This window comes from Kockovaella imperatae (assembly GCF_002102565.1).
Source record: "Kockovaella imperatae strain NRRL Y-17943 chromosome Unknown BD324scaffold_5, whole genome shotgun sequence".
Lineage (NCBI taxonomy): Eukaryota > Fungi > Basidiomycota > Tremellomycetes > Tremellales > Cuniculitremaceae > Kockovaella > Kockovaella imperatae.
The window spans coordinates 525867-546578 of NW_019028945.1; the positions used below are offsets into that span (position 1 = coordinate 525867).

At 49.8% G+C, this 20712-nt stretch overlaps 5 protein-coding genes across 5 annotated transcripts; 2 read left to right on the forward strand and 3 right to left on the reverse strand.

The window, feature by feature from the left end:
- The first annotated feature begins 6017 nt into the window (after window positions 1-6017).
- Window positions 6018-6772, forward strand: BD324DRAFT_395546 (hypothetical protein). The gene is made up of 2 exons (XM_022012676.1): window positions 6018-6522; window positions 6555-6772. Exon 1 carries the CDS (start codon window positions 6096-6098, stop codon window positions 6519-6521), a length of 426 nt encoding a protein of 141 aa, XP_021871734.1. The 5' UTR covers window positions 6018-6095; the 3' UTR covers window position 6522; window positions 6555-6772.
- Window positions 6773-7902: 1130 nt separating this feature from the next.
- BD324DRAFT_680634 (hypothetical protein) lies at window positions 7903-8911 on the forward strand (the record flags this gene model as incomplete). The annotated part of the gene is made up of 5 exons (XM_022019085.1): window positions 7903-7972; window positions 8009-8170; window positions 8202-8389; window positions 8430-8506; window positions 8545-8911. 5 exons carry the CDS (start codon window positions 7903-7905, stop codon window positions 8909-8911), a joined length of 864 nt encoding a protein of 287 aa, XP_021871735.1.
- Window positions 8912-14670: 5759 nt separating this feature from the next.
- BD324DRAFT_680636 (hypothetical protein) lies at window positions 14671-16741 on the reverse strand. Its single transcript, XM_022019086.1, is given in 6 exon segments — window positions 14671-15502; window positions 15544-15726; window positions 15830-15868; window positions 15928-16066; window positions 16113-16618; window positions 16638-16741. 5 exon segments carry the CDS (start codon window positions 16241-16243, stop codon window positions 15071-15073), a joined length of 924 nt encoding a protein of 307 aa, XP_021871736.1. The 5' UTR covers window positions 16244-16618; window positions 16638-16741; the 3' UTR covers window positions 14671-15070.
- Window positions 16742-17940, reverse strand: BD324DRAFT_623175 (NADP-dependent oxidoreductase domain-containing protein). The gene is made up of 5 exons (XM_022015553.1): window positions 17674-17940; window positions 17602-17634; window positions 17297-17567; window positions 17009-17254; window positions 16742-16976 (listed from the first exon to the last, which is right to left on the reverse strand). Exons 1-5 carry the CDS (start codon window positions 17822-17824, stop codon window positions 16820-16822), a joined length of 858 nt encoding a protein of 285 aa, XP_021871737.1. The 5' UTR covers window positions 17825-17940; the 3' UTR covers window positions 16742-16819.
- BD324DRAFT_623185 (kinase-like domain-containing protein) lies at window positions 17941-20692 on the reverse strand. The gene is made up of 8 exons (XM_022015554.1): window positions 20192-20692; window positions 20057-20139; window positions 19926-20009; window positions 19582-19889; window positions 19090-19521; window positions 18940-19040; window positions 18397-18890; window positions 17941-18358 (listed from the first exon to the last, which is right to left on the reverse strand). The coding sequence occupies exons 1-8, from the start codon at window positions 20406-20408 to the stop codon at window positions 18308-18310; spliced, it is 1770 nt and encodes a 589-aa protein (XP_021871738.1). The 5' UTR covers window positions 20409-20692; the 3' UTR covers window positions 17941-18307.
- Between the last annotated feature and the right edge of the window lie 20 nt (window positions 20693-20712).

Consider the following 20712-nt stretch of genomic DNA (forward strand, 5'->3'; position numbering starts at 1 on the left):
ACAACAGTGGCAGACCGTTCTCACTGTACTTTCATGGCCAGATTGCCTATGTATGTATGCATGACCCTAACGATCATAGTGCGAAACGAGCCCACCGCGCGGCTGCCATAACAACCAGCGAGCGGTACACTCGAGCGGTGAAAACATCACACATATCGTCCAAGGACTGAAATACCTGGGCGCGAACAGTCCCTTGTGATCTGGCGATACTCTGTTGGGGCTAAGGTATCAAGCCAACTGACATCTCTGTCCTGCCCATGCCACATCATCTGCCGCTGCCAGTGTTCAGTGTTCAGTGGATGAGCCTCAGCGTTCATCCTGATCTCATGATCTGGGAAACCGCAGAACACTGCTTCGGGGTGGCAGCAGGGGCACTGTTATGATGGGGGTTCATATTGCCTATAGGCGATCTACCCTGACTGGGGAGATGAATGTCGGGAAAGAGAAAGAAGAGGCACGACGTCTCGGACCTTGTTCTCGACGCAACAATAATATTCTCGCATTTCTCAATTCGAGAGCATCACATGCATGACGACCATGAGACTATCAATATCTGGCTGATGACCCACCGAGAAGTATTTCGCTGTTGTCCAGTAGAGCGGCAATTGAAGTAGCTTTGAGACGATAAATATACACCTTTCGATGATGAGCTAGGTTGATTGAGGTCCGTCTCATGCAGCCATTCGACTGGATCCCGACCAGATCATTTGCCTCGCTCCACTATCGATGGATTGGCTGGAACGAAGGTCTCCAAGCTTGTGGTGTCCCAGCGTCGTTGACCGTTGACGAAACTCGATCGCCAAGCCAAAAGATGCAGAGTGTCGACAAATATCCGCCTTCCGGGAGCTATCCGGCTTGTAATGTGAACGCAGTTTGCAAAATTTTGCAAATCTTGAATTCCGTCAAAGAGGACGGTCAGGATGTCTAAGACGAGACACACTGCGGGGAGAAATTGGAGTGGTAGAGTCTTTTGGGATCAGACTTGATGATGACTTTCGTTTCGTCGGATGTGGGTTAGTAGGAGACGCCTTACTAAATGGCCTCCTGTTTCCACGTCATTCGCCGTTATCACCCTTCCGGCTCATTCCAGCTCGTTGCGACCACTTCCGGTCTCCGGCCCCAATCGTACATTCCGTGACCATTCTGACGGTTCCATGATCAATCCGAAGGGTTCCAAGAAGTATCGGTGTGAGGATGAGTCAAACAGATGTGGTGGCCTCCACTCTGCCAGGAATATATAAATTAGACACTTTCTGACAGATCCCCCCAAGGATCTGAATTCTTATATGTTACACTTCATCTCATTTTGATCTCGGAAATTGTCGGAACACCTCTCGATATTCCATTCCGTTCAATCGAGTTATTGTTATATAATCAGTTGATCCGTAGTCCGGTCTTCTAATCAGGTTACATATTGAGGTTGGACTTCAATCCCTCCGCATTGAATTGTCAACCGTTCCCCTTTGTTTTCCTACCGGAACCTTCATCTTCGCCCGGAACGGCCCGTAACACTTCCAGGCGATATCAGCGAACTTGACTGCGACTTGTATGTGGGGGACATGTAGCACGATTCTATGAGTTTGAATCAAGGATTGAAGGTCATCTGGGTCAGGTGAGATATAATGTCAAAAGGGAACGAGATCTCAAGCTTTGTTTTCTGTTCGAATTTATCCAACCCAAGAACTAGTAGTCGGAAAGAAACATTTGTGCTTACGCCACTCACTAAGATCTGTGATAGATCTTGCATCTACCAAACAGAGCCATGACTATCACTATCGAGATGGAAGGACAGCAAGATCGATCAAGCCGTTCGAGTATCGGACAGTCTCGAAGAAATAGAATCGTTCTGTCTCGGGCCGTGCAGCAGGTAGCTTCCACCCGAGATTTCGATTTACCATCGTCTTGGGCGAATATGTTCCCTAGGTGCTCAATATCGACCATGCCGAATGTGGCAAAGCACCAGAGTGTTACGGGCGGGGCTTACCAAATAGAAGAGGGGCAAGTACCGTTTGTAATAAGCGCACCTTCTATTAGAAAGGGATAACTTTGGTGTACGGACGGCTGGGTCTTGCAGCTGGGTGCGAAGTACAGTTGCAAGAGTAGTTGAGATTGATAGTGATTGAGATGCAATGAGGTAAAGTGGTGAAGAAGTTGAAAGGGTGACTATACTGAGAATTGTTCTCTGAGGGAAAAGAAGACTACAAAACACCTCCTTATAGATAGTTTTTGGAAGGCCCAATGGACCCACTATGTAGACACTACAAGATCTGCGTGCAAGTTGCACGGTGGGAAAAGATCTATCTGGGATCTGCGTGTAAGTTGCACGCTGGGAAAGATCTATCTGGGATCTGCGTGTAAGTTGCACAAAGATCTTCTTTTTCTACTTCAGGAATATTGGGGAGTGTCTGGATCTGCGTGTAAGTTGCACGCTGGGAAAGTATAGTAAAGATAGAAAGGCTGTGTGATCCCGTAGAAGATGAGCTGGTGTTAGGATACGTCTGAGCGTATCGTAACACAGAGACAGGATAGAACGTTAAGATTCAATAGACTCTGCCTGGTAGAGTCGATCGTCAGGTATGATTTTTATGTACTCCAAACATACAGCAAAATCATCCTTCTCTGAAGCCACTCTATACCTCTGATTGTATGCATATATATTGCACTGCAGCTCAATCAGCAAAAAAGGATCATGTCAGTCTGATGCAATCCAATTCTTCTGGCGATTGCTTGACACAGCTTGCTCTTGACGTACGATTGAACAGTGTTGACTACTAAAGGACTGTGCGGGGTGACGAGTTCGGCAGTGACACTTGGCCAGCGAAGAGGACAACATGCATGATCATCAAAGCTGCTTCACTTCTGCTTTCCTAATCCCATTCGCTTCGGGGAATGTCAAAGCCGGTGATGAGAAGAGTGAGTGACTGATGGTAGTTGTATTGACAACTTTGGAATAAAGATGCTCGCTGATAGGGCACTGAATGCAGGTATGCGGACGCAAAACGATGCAATTCGAAGATGAATTAGATCTGAGACTGGATGGCGAATGCCGCTACTTAGAACTTCGACACGTAGTTTCGACACTTACGACCGAGCTTGGTCGGGCTTAATGCGGAAAGCCCTTTCCTAAAAGTACATGACTCGGAGGATTGCCCTGCCTTGTAGCGGCCAGCAGGGATCTGTCAGGACGCCAAGCTTGTCTGATTGGGCAAATCTCTATGGAGCTCGATTGTTCTTTCTCGTTACAAATGATGGATTCTTATATCTACGTTTTTATCACTGTGGAATTCTTTCCTCAAGAATCAAAACTATCTTTCGTCACCATCTTAAGCAGGATCATCGTTCCGTGAATACCTTGATCCATTAGGGACTTGTCTTTCCTCCTGAATACAGTCTTGAAATATACAAGTCTTGTCTTGCCCCCCCCCCCCCCCCCTTCCCCTTAGGCCTGCCGAATCCTTCCAGACTTATGTTACCACCAACCAAACCCGGCCCTCGAGATCCTGCAAGGATACTCCTATACGCAACTCGGTCAATATTGCGCGATCAACGCTCAAATTCGACATTTACGGGCGCAGCTTATCACTTCAAATGATCAGTGACACTGTTAGTGGGCGCATCCGCAATTGAAAAGAGATTGTCTTGGTGTACACAAGGCTGAGTTGCGCTTTTAGAGTAGAGGTAAAGCTACAAGGCTAGTCGCTACAAGGCTAGTCGGATACGGAAAATGCATGTACAATGAGATGTGAAGCATTCTATCGCGACTCGGCAATCTCCATCCTCGTTTTTGCCACATCAGTCACCGGTGTCGACACTCTTCCCGCTCATTCCGCCCACTTCCGGGTTCCTGACCTCAATGTGTGATCAATCTATCCATGATCAACTGAGGGATGTTACGATACGCTCATAGGTATCTTAGTACCAACTCATCCTGGACGTGTAATCTACATAAAGTTCCACATACACAGCCTTTTCCATAGCTCCCCAGCGTGCAACTTGCACGCAGATTCAGATGCTCCCAGCCTGAAGTAGAAAAGAAGAATCTTTGTGCAACTTCACGCAGATCCTAGATAGATCTTTCCCAGCTTGCAACTTGCACGCAGATCTTGTAGTGTCTACACAATTGGTCTATAGAACCTTCCAAAAACTATATAAGGAAGTGAGTGGTATATAGTCTTTCTATTCTGTTCAGAGAGCAATTCTCAGCTTTATGACAATCATTCAACTTCTTCACCGCTTGACCTGATCAACCTCATTGCATCTCAATCACTATCGCTCCCAAATAAATACTCTTGCAGCTGTACTTTGCACCCAGCTGCAAGACCCAACCATCCGCACACCAAAGCTATCCCTTTCTGATGGAAGGTTTTCTCATAGAAAGTGCGCTTCTTACCCGTCTTCTATTTGGTAAGCCCCGCCCGTAACAACGGCCCGTGACACATCCCTGACAAGAGGAGGAAAGACTTTGTGGGCCTGTACCCACTGATCAAAGTGAAAGATCTGTTTGAAGACTCTGTGCTGTTTTCTCGTGTACCCTTCAAATCTTGCGCAACATCTGAATTCTTGTGCACCTAGACGCTCTGGAAACTTACGAAAGACAGGAAGGTGCATGACCGTCTTAAGTCTAACCGAAACGGATGGCTTAGTGCTAGCACTCGATTAAACGAATTGCAAATATGGTCCTAGCGGAGACTTGATCGTTCCACGAACATTCGTTCAGCTCTAGTTGAAGTGATGAGGACTGATAGAGGCTGCATATACCACTTACACCTAGCTTGCGTGGTCAGACTCCACTTAAGATTTTCAAAGTCTCTCGAAATAGTGAGAGCTCGCAAAAGTCTGTTTTTGCAAATATTTGCAAATTATTGTGCACATATGTAGCCAAGTTAGAAGAAGCAGTTTCTACGGATCTGCTACACGGCCTCATCGTACTTCATCGAGAACTGGGGAACATGCAACGCGGACACGAACTTCGATCCAACAGAAATATCTTTCTCTATGCACACACAAAGACTCCGTCCGCTTGAGAAAATCCACACTCGAGGGTCACAAAAACAAATCAACCAGTGTCATTCAGTCAATGAACTGCCCAGCCAGTCTGTCTCTGACTTCCCGAGACTTCTCATGTATACAAGTTAGGTGCGAAAACAGACTCGAAAAGAATGTTCTTATCATCTCAGTGCCCTAGGCTCCTCGGTGCATCGTGATGAATTTATACACTTGACGCTTGGTTGTTGTTGAGTAGATGACTGTCCTTTCGTTGAGTCTTCACCGAGCAATGAACGAACGACCGGAGAGAGAGAAATGAGAGTCGACGATGAGTCGAACAGCAATTGTGCATACAACCAAGAAATTGACATCTAGCATCCCATCAAAATGCCGACTGACAGTTGTGAAATGCTTAGGCAACTCGACTTGATAGACTCTGGCATCTGCATACATGCAAGAGAATTTCTCGTATTCAAGTCCCAGACCAGTCACTTGTATGTGAAACTAGCCACCCACTGCTGTTTCTGAAGAAGCCGTACTGCTTTCATGGATCTCGGTGACGCTTTGCCTCGTGGCAATGGCGGGAATTGTTGGCTCGAGGGAAACTATTGGTCACACTTCGGACGGCAGGATCGCATACGACAGGTCATAACAATTCAGTTTCTGTCTCAAACGTACGGTAGGAGGGAGACAAGGCCATGCCGGAGGCAGAAACGCCAATAGCTGCTCGTTCATCTCTCCATTCCGGAGGTCTATCAGGTTTGATACCATGGATGACCATACATTTCTTTTCCAGAAGCTCCGATCACGGAAAACGATACAACACCCTGTTCGGCAACTTTTCGTCGGAATCGTACGATAGTTGGAGGGTGTCCGACATAGTACGGAGTGCGGGCGAGCTCTTGGGACGTCGTACCAGTCCGATGGATGCATAGGACGGTTGAGGAACGCTCGAAATGTTACATGCGGAATGGGAGTTACTACCCCTCCTTTAGAGGGGGGAACTTATAAATTTCCCCAAAACTGCAGCACGCCCCTCGATCTCACAATAGCCTCAATATGAGTCACGCTCTTTCTCCTCAATGACTTCATGAAATGTGCTGTTTGAGATGTCATCCGATAGCCCTGACCTGATACTACCGATCCTATCAATCTCGACCTCCGATGACGAATACGGCGCCGATGAGGAACTTTTACATTTGATCCTCTTTGCAACCGTGCAAGAATGTCTACAATGGAGGTTCAGACCTCGTGCAGGACCGACTCCCCTGCATAATGCGTCTTTCAGAGGTGAAACAAGGTTGCAAGAGCTTCAGGGACGTCACAGACATGCAATGCTTGCTGTCCTCGGCCTGGAACCGCCAGCTTTCTCGTCAATATATGAGGAGCTTTATTGGCATGGTGGACTTCGAGATTCTCGGTATGTCAGTGCCAAAGAACAGCTTGCACACTTCCTGTACATATGCAGAGAAGGCTCTGGAGTAAGGCGGACAGCTGAGTACTTCGATCGGAGCTATCATACCATACACACGTGAGGTATTCGTCATACATTATGAGCTGAATGACAGGTCTTTCCACAATGTCCTTGATGTCCTCATTGCTCGTGATTTCTATCACAAATGGATCTGTCTGCCCTCTACAACAGTTTGGCCAACACCCACAGCCACCAGAGACCGTCTGTGGTACCCATTCTTTGACGGAGCCATCGGAGCCATTGATGGAACACACATACCTTGTACTCCACCTTTGGACGATCGAGACAGCTATCGCAACCGTAAAGGAACTCTGTCTCTCAATGTTCTAGCAGCATGTACCTTCGACCTGCGGTTCTGTTATGTCCTGTCAGGCTGGGAGGGATCCGCCAATGACTTCAGGATCTACAGGGATGCAATTGCAACCGACCTCAAAGTTCCCGATGGGAAATTCTTCCTGGGTGATGCAGCTTTCAGTAATAGTAATGCTACATTGGCACCGTACAGAGCGGTGCGGTATCACCTGAAGGAGTATGGCAATGGGAACAGGCGGTGAGTGTACTTTGATCCAAACCATTGGGTTCTGAGCGATGCCATATGACTTTTCTTGCCATATGACTTTTATAGGCTGTTATATCGTATAACGGCTTATAAGATCATGCTGATCGCTCTGCAGGCCACAGGACGCTTCGGAGCTATATAACCTACGTCACGCAAAGCTCAGGAACGTCATCGAGCGTATCTTTGGGGTGGCAAAGCGAAAGTTCAAGCTGTTGGAGCTGTCAGATTTCGTTGGCTGAGGAATGCAGAATAGGTTATTCTTGACGAAAGTAGGCGAGATGAGGCGAGCATGGACGAGAACTACCAATATTCGGCTAAGATACTCGAATAAAGGATAGGACAAAGGCTAGTGTCGAAGGACCAAAGAGAGGTTGGCTACGAGGCGTAGTTCGGCGAACTCGAGGCTATCAAAGGCAACTGAAGGCGAGCTAAGGCGGGCTAAGGCGACTGGAGGCGAGGGCGGCAATGGGATGCAAGATCTAGTAGTATTGAACTTCAATCTTGGATCGCTGGTCTATCTAAGGCTATCTGCGGCTGCTATATATATCCTTCGCCGATCCTTCACCTGTCAATCAATACTCATGCCAAGATCCTGTCTTTCGGTGATCCATTCTGCTTTTCTCGCCGAGCTTTTGATTAGATAGTGAAGTGAAGGCGAGCTTCGGCGAATAACTTGACGAGCTGTTGAAGTTGAGGCGAGATATCGGTATTTTGGGGTTATGACCTTGTGGCGTTCTGACAGTCCATCCCTTCTTACAAAAAGGTCGCGTCCTCGCGACCAAAGGTAGCCTCAGCTTAGCCTAGTTTTCCGTAGCTTGACAACCTCTCGTCATGCAATCGTCGTGGATAGCCATTCTTGACATTCGACTTCTAACATTCGACGATGACCACTGGAAACGACGCCGCAAAAAGAATGATTTCGGCTGCATTGGGCGGTAGACAGTCCAGGCGTCGTGAGTTCCTCTTGATTGTGTTGTCTAATGAATCAGTCCAAATGAGACACCGACCAATCCCGGCTTCGGCGGCGGAGGAACAGGAGGCGGGGGAAGGGGAGCAGGCGAGGATCGGGGCTGAGGAGGCTACGGTTCAAGCGTCGTCTTTTTCCAGATCATCGCCGTTGCCTCCGTTGCGGGCTCTGTTCACACCAGATCGTGAGTCCAAGAGGAGTATTGCTGACGTTAGCCCCTTCGTCCAATGAGGTTGAAGCTCAGTCAACGGTCCGGCCTGCAGTAGAGGAGCAACCTGCTGTGATAGTGCCGACAACTCCAATTGCCGATGCGGAACAAGGGGCGTCGATGAGTGTGGACGAGAAGGTGGGCGAGAAGAAGACTCCGGTGAAGGGCTCCCTCCGGAATCGGTCGACTTTGGAAGTACGTGAGCTTGAGGCGTAATAGTATTGACAATGTAAAGAGAAAGTATAAGCCGAATGGAAGTGTAGTGGTGGGAATGGTGGAGCATAGAGGTTCGAGTCGATGTGAACGGTGCCAGTGAGTTGCAGAAAAAGGGTTCGCGCTAAGGGCTCTAGGCTCGACGACTTGCCCTGTTTCCAGAGGGAGGGAAAGGCCACGATGAAGTGCAAGTCTTGCACTTCGGATCACTGTTCCTTCCATTCCGGTCACGCTGGATCTTCTTCGACCCGGGCTAGTGGTTCGGCTCATGCCCCAAAGGTCTCCAGTAAAGCCTTGGTCCATTTGGGTGAGCTTGCTGCATTGGCTAGCACAGAGACGAATAGGATGAGGAGGAAGACGTTGAAGCGGGCCGTCGAGGGGCTCAGGGTTGTTTTGGGGGTGGAACAAAGTGATTCGGAGGATGACATCGAGCAGTTGGAGGAGAGTGATGACGAGGATCAGGGAAGCGGAAAGAAGAGAAAGAGGGGTTTATCGAAGAGGTGATGTGTATAGGGTATCGAGTACGAATGTCCATATCTTGCGTCAAGGTCTTGGCTTCTTCGGGTACTTCTGGTGGAACTGTTCCACTGCTTCTTCGGCCCCAGGTAGGATATTCGAGGCTGGTTCCCAGCCTGTTTCTTCACTTGTTCCTTCGTATCCGGCCCAGGCGACTTTGTACATGAAAACTCCTCTAGTTCGCCGAGAGTCGACGATTTCCTTGACTTCGTAGCTGTTGTCTTTGGCTTCCACCACTGGTGGGCGAGTTTTCGCCTGTCCTTCAAACCTAGGCGATTTGAAAGGCTCCAATAAGCTGACGTGAAAGACCGGATGTATGCGTCGAAGGGATGTAGGGAGCTTGAGTCGATAACTGTGTGTTCCAACCGGTTCTACTATTTCGTATGGTCCTCCAAACTTGACATCGAGCTTCTTCATGGGCCGGGTTGTCCTGATGTTCTTGAGACTTAGTCTTACAAGGTCTCCCGTTTGGAAAGATGGGCCCGGAATCCGGTTTCTATCAGCGAATTTGGCGTAGGATTCGTTTGCTACTTCAATAAGTCGGCTACATTCGGCGTGAAGTTCTTCCATGTTGGCGACTATTGTCGAAACTTCTGGCGAGTCCTTCTTTTGGCTTGAGTGTAACTCCGTTACCCATCGAGGATGGAACCCATGATTGATGAAGAAGGGAGTTTGCTTGATAGCGCTGTGTACGGTATTGTTGTAGGCGAAGCTTGCTTGACCTAGAAGTTCCGACCAATCGTCCTGGTTGTAGCTGGTGAAGATTCGGAGATAACATTCCAAAGCTTGGTTCGTTCGCTCGGTTTGACCGTCGGTTTCAGGGTGATATCCAGTTGATAAGTTGACCTTGGTTCCAAACCTTTTCATTAGACTATTCCAGAATTGCGAGATGAATTTTGGACCACGATCAGAGACGATGGATTCCGGAAAGCCATGGAAGGAGAAGATCTTGTCGAATACCAAGAGAGCTAGGTCGACCGAGGACAACGTTGTGGTTGTTGCAATAAACGTCGCCCATTTGGAGTGTCTGTCCACAACCACCAGTATCGAGTCGTAACCTTTAGATTCCGGTAAAGGCTCCACAAAGTCCATTGATATATGCTGCCAGGGGCGTCGAGCTACTTCCAGGGTCTTGAGCAGGCCGTATGGTGCGTGATGGACTGCCTTGGCAGCTTGACAAACACTACACCCGGCTACATAGTCTTCGACATCTTGGCGTATACCAGACCAAATGTAGTCTCTTTCGACCAGCTCGCGTGTCTTTGCCGTTCCAGGATGTCCTGCAAGAGGTGACTCATGTCGAGACCTGAGGATAGTGAGCCAAAGATCGCCGTAGTTTGGAACATAAGTTCGGCCATCAAAGCAAAGGAATCCTTGAGTTGACCAAGTCGCCTCGGTGAAGCCGTTCATTCGAGACTTCCGCCGAAGATTTGCCACACTTTCTAACTCCGAAACGCCGAATTGATATCCAAGAGGAACCAGTCCCATCATTTCTTCCCTTATTTTGACTATATCTTTGTCCATTGATTGGCCTTGAAGCAAGTCGACATCCGTCATCCAATAGTCCCTAGTTTGAGGAGGAGGTTGAAGAGCCCGCATATGAGTCGACCTAGACTGTGTACTTTGTCCAAAGAGAGGAAGAGCCTGAATGAAGTTATCAGGAATTACAGCTGTACCTCCCCTTCCGGGGTGTCCATTCCTCGATAAAGCATCCGGCACTTCCCCTTGACGTCCCGGTCGATATACGATGGTGAAGTTGAAAGGGGAGATCTCAGTCACCCATCGTGCTTGGCGAGGAGATAGCTGCCGAGGTTTCATGAAGTAAGTGAGGTTGTGATGATCCGTAATGACAGTAGTGTGGATAGGAAGAAGGTTATGGCGCCTTCTTCGAAATCCTTCCACGATGGCCAAAAGCTCCTTCTCCCCGGTGGTGTAATTGAGCTCCGATCCCGAAAACTGGCCGGACTCGATGAAGACTGGATGCTCCAATTCATCCTCGGGATGAACCTGTGATATGATGAAGCCCCAACCGAAAGCCGAAGCGTCTGTCTGCATAATTGCAGGAAGATCAGGTCGGAAATGAGCTAGTATTGGTGCGGAAGTAAGTGCTGTCTTGAGTCGAATGAAAGCTTCTTGTTGATCGGGACCCCAGACGAAATCTTCGCTATCTCGAGTAAGCTTGGTGATAGGTCGAGCGATGCGCGAAAAGTCGGCGATAAACTTGCGGTAATAGCCAATCATCCCAATAAATCGGCGGGATTCGGTGAGTGTCGTCGGAGGAGGGAAGTCATTGACGGCTTGTACAGCCTCCGGGCTAGTTCGGAGCCCTTTGTTGGAGACCATGAATCCCAAAAACTTGATTTCCTTCTTCTCGAAGTCACACTTCTCAGCTCTAACATATAGCTTGGCCTTCCTGATCCTTTCGAATACTTGAAGAGTCAACTGTCGAAGTTCTTCCTGTGTCTTCGCATGGATGGTGATGTCGTCGATGTATACAACCACTCCTTTTCCCAGAAGGTCTTGGAACACATCGTTGAGGAAGTGTTGAAAGACCGCAGGAGCATTCTTCAGTCCATCTCTGACTACCCTTGACTGGAACATCCCATATTGCGTTCTGAAGGCCGAGAGATGTTCGCTATCTTCTTCGAGCCGTAGTAGCTGATATGCACTGATGAGGTCGAGCTTGGTAAACCAGACTGATTCGGCCATGTCGGCAAAAGTCTCCGATATGAGGGGAAGAGGATAAACATCGGCTACGGTTTTGCCGTTTAAATGGCGATAGTCGGTGACCATTCGATATCTCCCATTTCCTTTGGGAACCATAAAAGCGGGGGATCCATAAGGTGAGTTACTCGGGGCTATACGTCCAGAAGCGAGTTCAGCGTTGATGATCTCTAGCATAGCTTTCTTTTCTTCATGTCCAACAGGATAAAGCTTGGCCACATTGAGCTTTGCTCCTTCTTTTAATTCGATCTTCATGTCATATAACCGATGTGGAGGTAAAGTCGAACTTCCTTCCTTAGGATCGAAGATATCGAGATAGTCGTGGTATTCTTTCGGCACCAGCAGCTTGATTTTCTCGTGCCAGGTCAACTGTTGGGTTACCTCAGGATCGATAGTCCCGACAGCTCGCATAACACTTCGTGACAAATACTGATCGTATTCCTGGAGATCGTCATCCGGTTCTGGTGTGGGTTGCTGAGATGGGACGTCGTTCCCATGAGTCGGTGAAACGGTTTGCTGAATCCTTGCCATTTCGTATCGATTTGCTTTTCCTAGCAGTATTTGATTCGCTCCACTGGAGTTTGGTCGATATCCTCGGAAACTGCGTGGAAATGAGCCGGCATAAGATCTCGTTGGCTGATGACGGCTAACATTCGCCGAGGAATTTCCCAAGGACGAGATTTGGCCGGAATTTATTGACATCGAGGGTTGAGAAGAGGCTGCGTCGGGTTGTCTGGAAGGCTGATTGGAAGGGAGAGGGATATGAAGGGTCAAACGATCAAGTCCATGGTAATCCGATGGCGCTTCAACCATTCATACCCAAGAACGACATGGGCGCCATTCAATTGGGTAACGAGGAGCTTTTCACTGAAGATCGAGGGAGATGGAGGGAATTGCAAGTCGCACTGAAGATGATGCATGATCTTCCCATGAAGGGATTCTCTACCATCAAACATACGGAGCTCGCGGGGTTGGCGAAGGGGAGTGAGTGGAAAACCAAGTTTGGAAGCAATGTTGACATCGATAAACTCTAGGTCGGCGCCAGGGTCAAACAAGACATCAAGGCGGTGACCGTTGATCAGAATGGTCGAACTTGGTTGGGAAGGGGACAGGGTTAGGCGAAGAGGCACGCGAGTTGCGGCCGGAAAGGGGTGAGACGAGGCGAGCGAAGGCGAGACTTTGGTAATCGAGTCGGACAAAGGCGAAGCTAGAGTCTTCGAGGCGAACAAAGGCGAGACGTGAGTTGTCGAGGCAAGGCGGAGGGACGAAGGCTGATCTGGAGGCAAAACTGAAGGCGTACTGTGGGCAATGGCAGAGTCAAAAGCCTTGGGAACTCGATACTTCTCTGCGGTAGTATCGGTTCCTACAAGTTTTTTGCCTCGGGTTCTTCGGTCTTGAAGGTCTCGGTGTGGAATGCCGCATTTTGTCGCCCCAACTGAGCGCAGTCTCGAATGAAGTGGCCCATATCACCACAGTAACCACAAGCTCCGGTCTGTCGTCGCCTTTCTTTCTCTTCTTCGGACAATGGACCACGGGGTCGGCTATCCGGCTTGAATGGATTGTTAGATCCGAGTTCCTTATTGACCGTTACGTTTCCTCGGCTAATCGTAGCCGCTGGTGTTTCCACAGTCGACGACACTTGGACAGTCTTCGGCGCAACATTGGCTGGAGAAGCGAAAGGAGCATTGACTTGGTTTGAAGTAGCGGGCTTTCGCCTTCGTTCTTGGTCTCGTTCGAATAGTCGATTGTCGAGTGGAATTACGAAGTTCATGAGTTCCGACAAGGTATTGAACTCTTGACCGGCTCGAGCAATTTCGTCCTTCAGGTTGTCCTTTAGACCATAGATGGCCCTATCCACCAACATTTCCTGGTCGCTCCATCCAAGGACGGCAATATGTTGGTTGAATTCGGCGAAGAAAGCCGAAGCAGAAGTCGTTTGGACGAGGTATCGCAACTTTCGTCGAGCCGTTCCCTTTTCGTCAGGGTCACCGAAATTCTCTCGAAGATGGGCGGCGAATAGAGTGAAAGAGGTAAGCCAGTGAGGTCGCACCTCTTCAGGGACCATAAGGTAGGGTCGGACGGCTAGAAGCGGAGGTCCTCGAAGGAATGAGATTGCATAGTTGACCTTGGTGAATTCATCGGCGAAGCGAGACGAGTTGAGGCTAAAGACCATCTGACATTCGGTAAGGAATGACGAAAGCTTGGTTCGATCGCCGCTAAAGGTCTCAGGGTCGTTGACTTTCGGCTCCTTTTGAACCTCAGGAATCGGAGACTCCCTAATTTCGTTCTGTCGAGCGATGATATCGGAAAGCTTTTGCAAGATCTCCATCATTTGAGAATTTGAATTGGAATCGGCATTGGTTGAACCAGAGCGAGTACCGTACGCGGGACCTTCGGAAGACATGATCAAAAACTGAAGAACCTCTCAATGGTAAGAGCGATCCAAGATACTGTCAGATTTCGTTGGCTGAGGAATGCAGAATAGGTTATTCTTGACGAAAGTAGGCGAGATGAGGCGAGCGTGGACGAGAACTACCAATATTCGGCTAAGATACTTGAATAAAGGATAGGACGAAGGCTAGTGTTGAAGGACCAAAGAGAGGTTGGCTACGAGGCGTAGTTCGGCGAACTCGAGGCTATCAAAGGCAACTGAAGGCGAGCTAAGGCGGGCTAAGGCGACTGGAGGCGAGGGCGGCAATGGGATGCAAGATCTAGTAGTATTGAACTTCAATCTTGGATCGCTGGTCTATCTAAGGCTATCTGCGGCTGCTATATATATCCTTCGCCGATCCTTCACCTGTCAATCAATACTCATGCCAAGATCCTGTCTTTCGGTGATCCATTCTGCTTTTCTCGCCGAGCTTTTGATTAGATAGTGAAGTGAAGGCGAGCTTCGGCGAATAACTTGACGAGCTGTTGAAGTTGAGGCGAGATATCGGTATTTCGGGGTTATGACCTTGTGGCGTTCTGACAGGAGCGATCTAGCGAGTACTCAGTAAAGGTTCAAGTCAAGATCATACTCCGGATATGTGTTATGTTCAATCTCGCTCGAGAATACGGTGCTGGCGACCCTGAGTGGTTTGAGGATGATGAGAGTACTGTCCTCAATGGCCTCAACCCCTCCAGCATGTCAACGTCATCAGAGTCGATAGCAGATATGGCTGAGATCGACGATGTCATTGACGATCCGAATGATTCGTTTGACAGCACCATTGATGCTGCTCAGATCGCTAGAGGGGATCGGAGAAGGGATGAGATAGCCAACAGGATGTGGGAGGAGTACCAGGGACCTCAGGGACGTCATAGAATGGGGTGAGAAGAGGAACTTATGCAGGAAATTCGCATAAAGGGACATCCATAATGAAGGGGCGTGCTGATTTATACATCTCTTACATGGACCATGGATACCACCCTTTTCCGACGCTATCTCGATCCCTGCAGCTCAGACCACCCTCGGAGTATCACCAGGACTGCTTCTGGATCCACCTGAGCCTCCTCAAAGCTCAGCAAGGACTTGCAGGCCTCCATATCCGTCGAAAGCTTCATCATCACCCTCCCTTTCTTGACGACCGACAGTTCCTCATATTTCTGCAATTTCTTCAATGCTTCGACCCGTATAGCCATCAATTGTCGCTCGCGATTGCTTGAGGACTCTGCCCAATGTCTGATGCTACCAGCAAGCTCTCTCAGTCCATCTCCGAGGGCGTCTGAAGCTTTACGGCGACCATTGAGGGGGGGTGGGGTTCTGAGGGACCGAGAGGGATCTGGTGTCCCGGAAAGCTGTGAGAAGATGTCGACCACGTCTTGGGCGGCTTGGGAGAGGGGTTGGGTACCTGTAAGCTCATTGATTGTGTTCTGCAGAGGGTCCATCAGCATTTCGGCGGTCCACTACATACCTCCATGGCCGAGTCATATTGATCTTCGTCCACACCTCCGTCGTCCTCTCCATCAGACCCTTCTTGAGTGTCTCCTGGACGGTACACATGCTGTCCACGGGCTCTGAAGTTACCTGTGGCCTCCTTATAGAGTAGATAGAGCTCCCACCGGTCTCGACGCCATTTCCTTGCTTTGGGATGGGCCTGGACAAAGGTCAGGGAAGATTCCCATCGGGATCCACCGAAAGCACCCAGGAGAGCAGTGTTTTGGGATATTGCAGGGATATCTGCCTGGTCTGATACTCACCGCGAGGTACTTGTCCCATATATCATCCTCTGCAACGATCTATGCAGCTGTTCGTCCCATCCAAAGCCCGAGACAGCCTCCAAGTCCATCAGAGGTACAAGATAGCTGTTTTTGACATAGGAGAAGTGGTCTTGGCATGATCGAGCGGTCTTAGGGACGTCCGGATGGAATCGATCATTGAGCTCTTGAGCTATCCTCGTCCATGTCTGTCTCTTAAAGCCTCCCTGAGCTCCACGACTGTATGTATGAGCCTGGAACAGCGTTGTTATGACTTATAACTCACGATCGCTCTTCCACAAGCATTTCCCCGATGACTCGATCATCCTCCATACTGAATTTCGCTTGGGGTTCCTCTCTAGCCCTACGGGCCGCTCTACCAGCTCGGCCAGCCTCCTGTGACGCTGGCAGACTCATTGTTTGTCACTGAAATGCAGAAAGAATGAGGGACTGTGATTCTGGCCGCATAGTAAAGAAATCCATCGGACGGGTAATACACCTCCAGGGGTCTGTAAACATCGGACAAGTTCATGTCCCGCAATTGGCCGCATAGGACACGTCCGCAGGGCGTCCTGTAGGTTGAGGAACGCTCGAAATAGACCGCATAGGAGGCTTACGGGCCCTCTCATATGCGGACAAAGTTTGTATGGTGAAAAGTCCCATCGGACGGTTGCCGAACAGGGTGTAACCCTTGGGGCTTGCGACAAGAGCGGGAATAACGGAATTCAGAAGCAGCTGCGAGCTGGTGGCGTGTCGTAGTCTGATTTACCTGAGGTTGATAGAATGTCGGATCATTGTTTGGTTGTCGGATCATTGTTTGGTTGTCGGATCATTGTTGATTGCAGGATACAGCAGGCGCTTGCTGAGACTTCCAGGTATACAGAGCTTTTTGACCTTAATAAAACCCCTAACATGTCGACGAACACGTTCAGAATGCATTTGAGGATGGCTCAGTCCTTATTCGTCTGATCCTTCGATTGCGTAGACCTTCGATCAAGCTTGGTCCACTGGATTCCAAGTGACCGCGCCTCCCGACCCCCTGTCTAAACCATTTAAGGCGTCCATGTCCCCCTTGTCCAGACAGAAGTCAAATACATCGCCATTGTCTCTGATCCTTCGGGGATTAGACGATTTGGGAATCACCACGAATCTGGTGTCAGTCCAGTCTTACAGAAGACACACCCTCTTTGGAGACTCCAGCGTATTAGGACTTGACCCGGATTCTTGCTATGTTTCTCGCAGATCTTAACTAGGACGGGATCCTCCCATTTATCCTTTTCCGCCCTGGCGAGTGGAGAATACGCTTCGATGGCAATACCGTGGCGTTGACAGTACTCTACGATTGGTCTTTGCTGACACCAAGGATGGAGTTCAATCTGATTCAGTGCAGGTATAGGACCCGGTAGACGTTCGAGGTGTGAGATGTTGCTGGGAATCGCTTGAATAAGGGCTGGCGCACAGGCCACTCACAAGTTTGAGACGCCTATGGCCTGGATCCACCCTTCTTTTTGGGCCTGCGCGAAGGCACGCCATATGTTCTCGCGGCCTTCTTGTCCACCAGCAGCCGAGTGTATCAACATAAGGTCTATGTGACCATCTTCGTGATCGAGTTTTGGGAGGGAGGTTCTAAGAGCAGCCAGAACATCGCTTGTAGACTTCACTTGATCCTCGGGGAAATATTTCGACGTTAGCCACACTTGCTTCCGCTTGACGCCACTGTCTCTGACACCTTGACCGACGTCTTCTGAGTCAGCCCAGATTACAAAGGAGCTCACCCTCTTCGTTCTCATACCATTGGGCGGTATCAACTGCTGGGTAAGCGGACTCGAGGCAGTAGGCCTCCTCACCGTGTCTGTAACCCTCTTTGAGAGCACTAACGACAGCGCTGGTCGCTTCTGCTCCTGCGGCTTTGTAGACTCCGAGGCCGAGACGAGGGATCGATTGACCGCTGTTCAGGGTCAGTCGGCTCGCCATATTTAGATCTGTAGCATCGCTCATCCTAGAGATTGTCGAACAATCGGGGCAGTCTGAAGAAGCCGGGATTTATCACTGTTTAATAAGAACCACAAGCGATGCACCGCGGTTGTTGGTTGAAGCGGGTCTTTCGCCGAAACAGAAGCAAGTTACGTCACGACTGGACTTGCCTCGGCTCTGCTCTACAGAGGCGTTCTAGGCATCCTCGGTCAGTCAGGGCAGTCTCGCCACGCAGATCTGCACACGCTCCTTTGCATTTTGACACCGGCTGGCGTGCTACATAGTTCCGACACCAAATACATAGACACATTTTTCCCATCAGGTTCCCGCAAATGGTCATCATGATCCTACCTATGTCGCGGGCCTACATGACCAACAACCTGGAGGGTGGGAGTTCAGGGGCTGCCGTGAGCCCAATCGAGCTTGCAACAGCGTGAAGATGGCCGCCAGAATTGGTGTACATCGCTTAGATCATTCAGGGGCTAAGACTTTAGAGCTAATCACAGCTCAACCAGCAGATGCGAGGTCTTGAAGCGCGCGTAATCTCTCGTGTAGGCCCTGTACTTCATCAGCTATCTCTAGCTTGGACCACTTACAGCGATATTTCTGCGCAGAGAGTCATGCCAAGTTTCGAGTGATTTCACTTGATTCGAGGACGATGGCGAAGCAAATCTGTCGTTCGTTTCTCCCATATCGAGATCGGGACCCGGACTGCCGAACGTCCGTACCTGCTGCCAAGCATCGGCCGCTAGAAGAGGTCTATGTCGAGGGGCAGATTTGGTAATTGTGGTCGGGGTCTGGCGAAAGTCGGTTCCTCGGGCGGGAGTCCTCATAGCGAGCGATTGGGAGATGTCGTCTTTCAGACCCTCAACTTCTCTTGCAGAAGGCTCGAGAGACCATCCATGATGATGGTATGTTGTGGCCAGATCCCGATGATCCTGGAATATCGTGGGTCCAATGGTCGAGGAGATGTCATTGGTGACGAGGTATTTGCCGAAGCTACTGGTGAGGAACGAACTCGTGTGAGATCCGATGCCAGATCGAGACAGCGCGATCGGTGGTAGGTTCGATACAACAGCAGGCCTCGGTCCTTTGCAGCATCAGTTAAAGCATGACAAGGCATTGGCTCCGAGACATACGCTTCAAAAGTTTGGTCCAGTCCAGATCTTTGAACACAGCATGATCTCGAATCTCAGCATCGTCGGCTGCTCCCAGTCTCAGATGACTGGGACAGAGCAGGCTATAGGCTCATATCAGTCAGGCAAATGATGCGGAGGTAGCAGACTTGCCAGCATAAAAAGTCAGACAGGCTCTCTGACACTCCATTCACCTCAGAAATTTTGTAGGACCCGTCTTCGACCGCTATGACCGTCTGATACGTCTCTGGGACACTCGGACGCCAGAAAGGAGGCAAACCCCTCAGCATCTCGTGCAAGGTTGCGCCGAGGCTCCACCAGTCGATAGAGGAGCCGTACCCCTGTTCGACATAATTGGTTGCGCTGTCTTCTCCGGATTTGCTGTGATTGAGAAGCAACTTGGCGAGGATGAGTATCTCCGGTGCCAGGTAATCTGGCGTCCCTACGACGAGGGAGCAGTAGGTTATGGGCACACGGAGGCGCTCATATGATGCGAGTGAGCGCTCCAGAGGAGCTGCGGACCCAAAATCGGTCAATTGCAGCTGCGAATCAGGGAACAACAGGAAGTTCTGGGGTTTGACGTCTCTGACAGTCCGAGACATCAGCGTGCGACGACTCTGACAGGACGGACGGCATGCCACCCACCTATGGGCAAAGCCCTTCTCGTGTACCCAACAGATCGCCGACACCATTTGTGGGGCCCACCACAGGACTTCTTCTTCAGTCATGCAGCTGAGACGATCCTCAGCTTCTGGCGCAGAGACCGCGCTTGTCCCGAATTTGCGTGGCAGCGAGGACATCCTATCCCACAGGGACCCAAAAGGCGCGTAAGGTAGGACAAGGTGGTAGCAGTCGATGTCCTGGAACGCAGCGAAAAGCGAGGGCACCGTCGCGCATCCTACATCCAAACCCGCTAAGATATGGATGTGCCGCTCGATGGACAAGCCGAGGTGCTTAACAATAAGTGGTTGCAGCCTCGGACGGCTCACAGCACGATTCCGCCAGGCCAGGTCTTTCCTGATTGTTTTTAGAGCATATGTACATCGATAGCCGCACAGCTTTACGGCTTCTATCTGCGGACATCTTTCAGAGACGGCTGGTTGATGATATGGTCACTCACAGTGCCATACTGGCCCTGACCTACGGTACCCTGCGACTCAAAGTCTCTTCTACCAAGATGAGTTGATTCTGCCAGACGCCCGACTGAGGAGCTATCGAATCAGCTTGAAGTTGCCAAGCACAGCAGCGACATCACCTTCAAGAGCGAGATCATCGTGTTCAGGGATATGCGAATCCCACAAATCGATTAAGAGTGAGTCGAGTTTCCTTCCACGCTGCAGAGTCAACAGCAGCTCGCTGTTGGCTTGCATCTCTAGCTCCGCGGAGAGTCCCTCGATGGGTGGTGTGTCGTCCAGCTCATCAAGGACAGCTCCGAGAGCAGACGCCCTCTCAGCGTAACTTGAGAGCGGCATCAGGTATCTTGACTTTCATCGACCGCACGAGGCGCTATGACACGGCTCTTCAGATCATGATTCCAATGACATGGCTAATGTCGGGTTGTGTGCTTTTGACGAACATCTACAGGCAGCTGTTCTAATCAGGACAAAGAGGAAGCAACGCGAAATAAAAACCAGTCCCGAACATTTGTTGGCAATCAGGACTTCGATATGAAATGCTGTGACTCTCTTTGAGACGAAGGACAACAGAACCTTCCTGATGAGCCTCCTGTCGCATCGATCTCATGTATGAAGCGATGAATATGCAAGCGTCACTCAG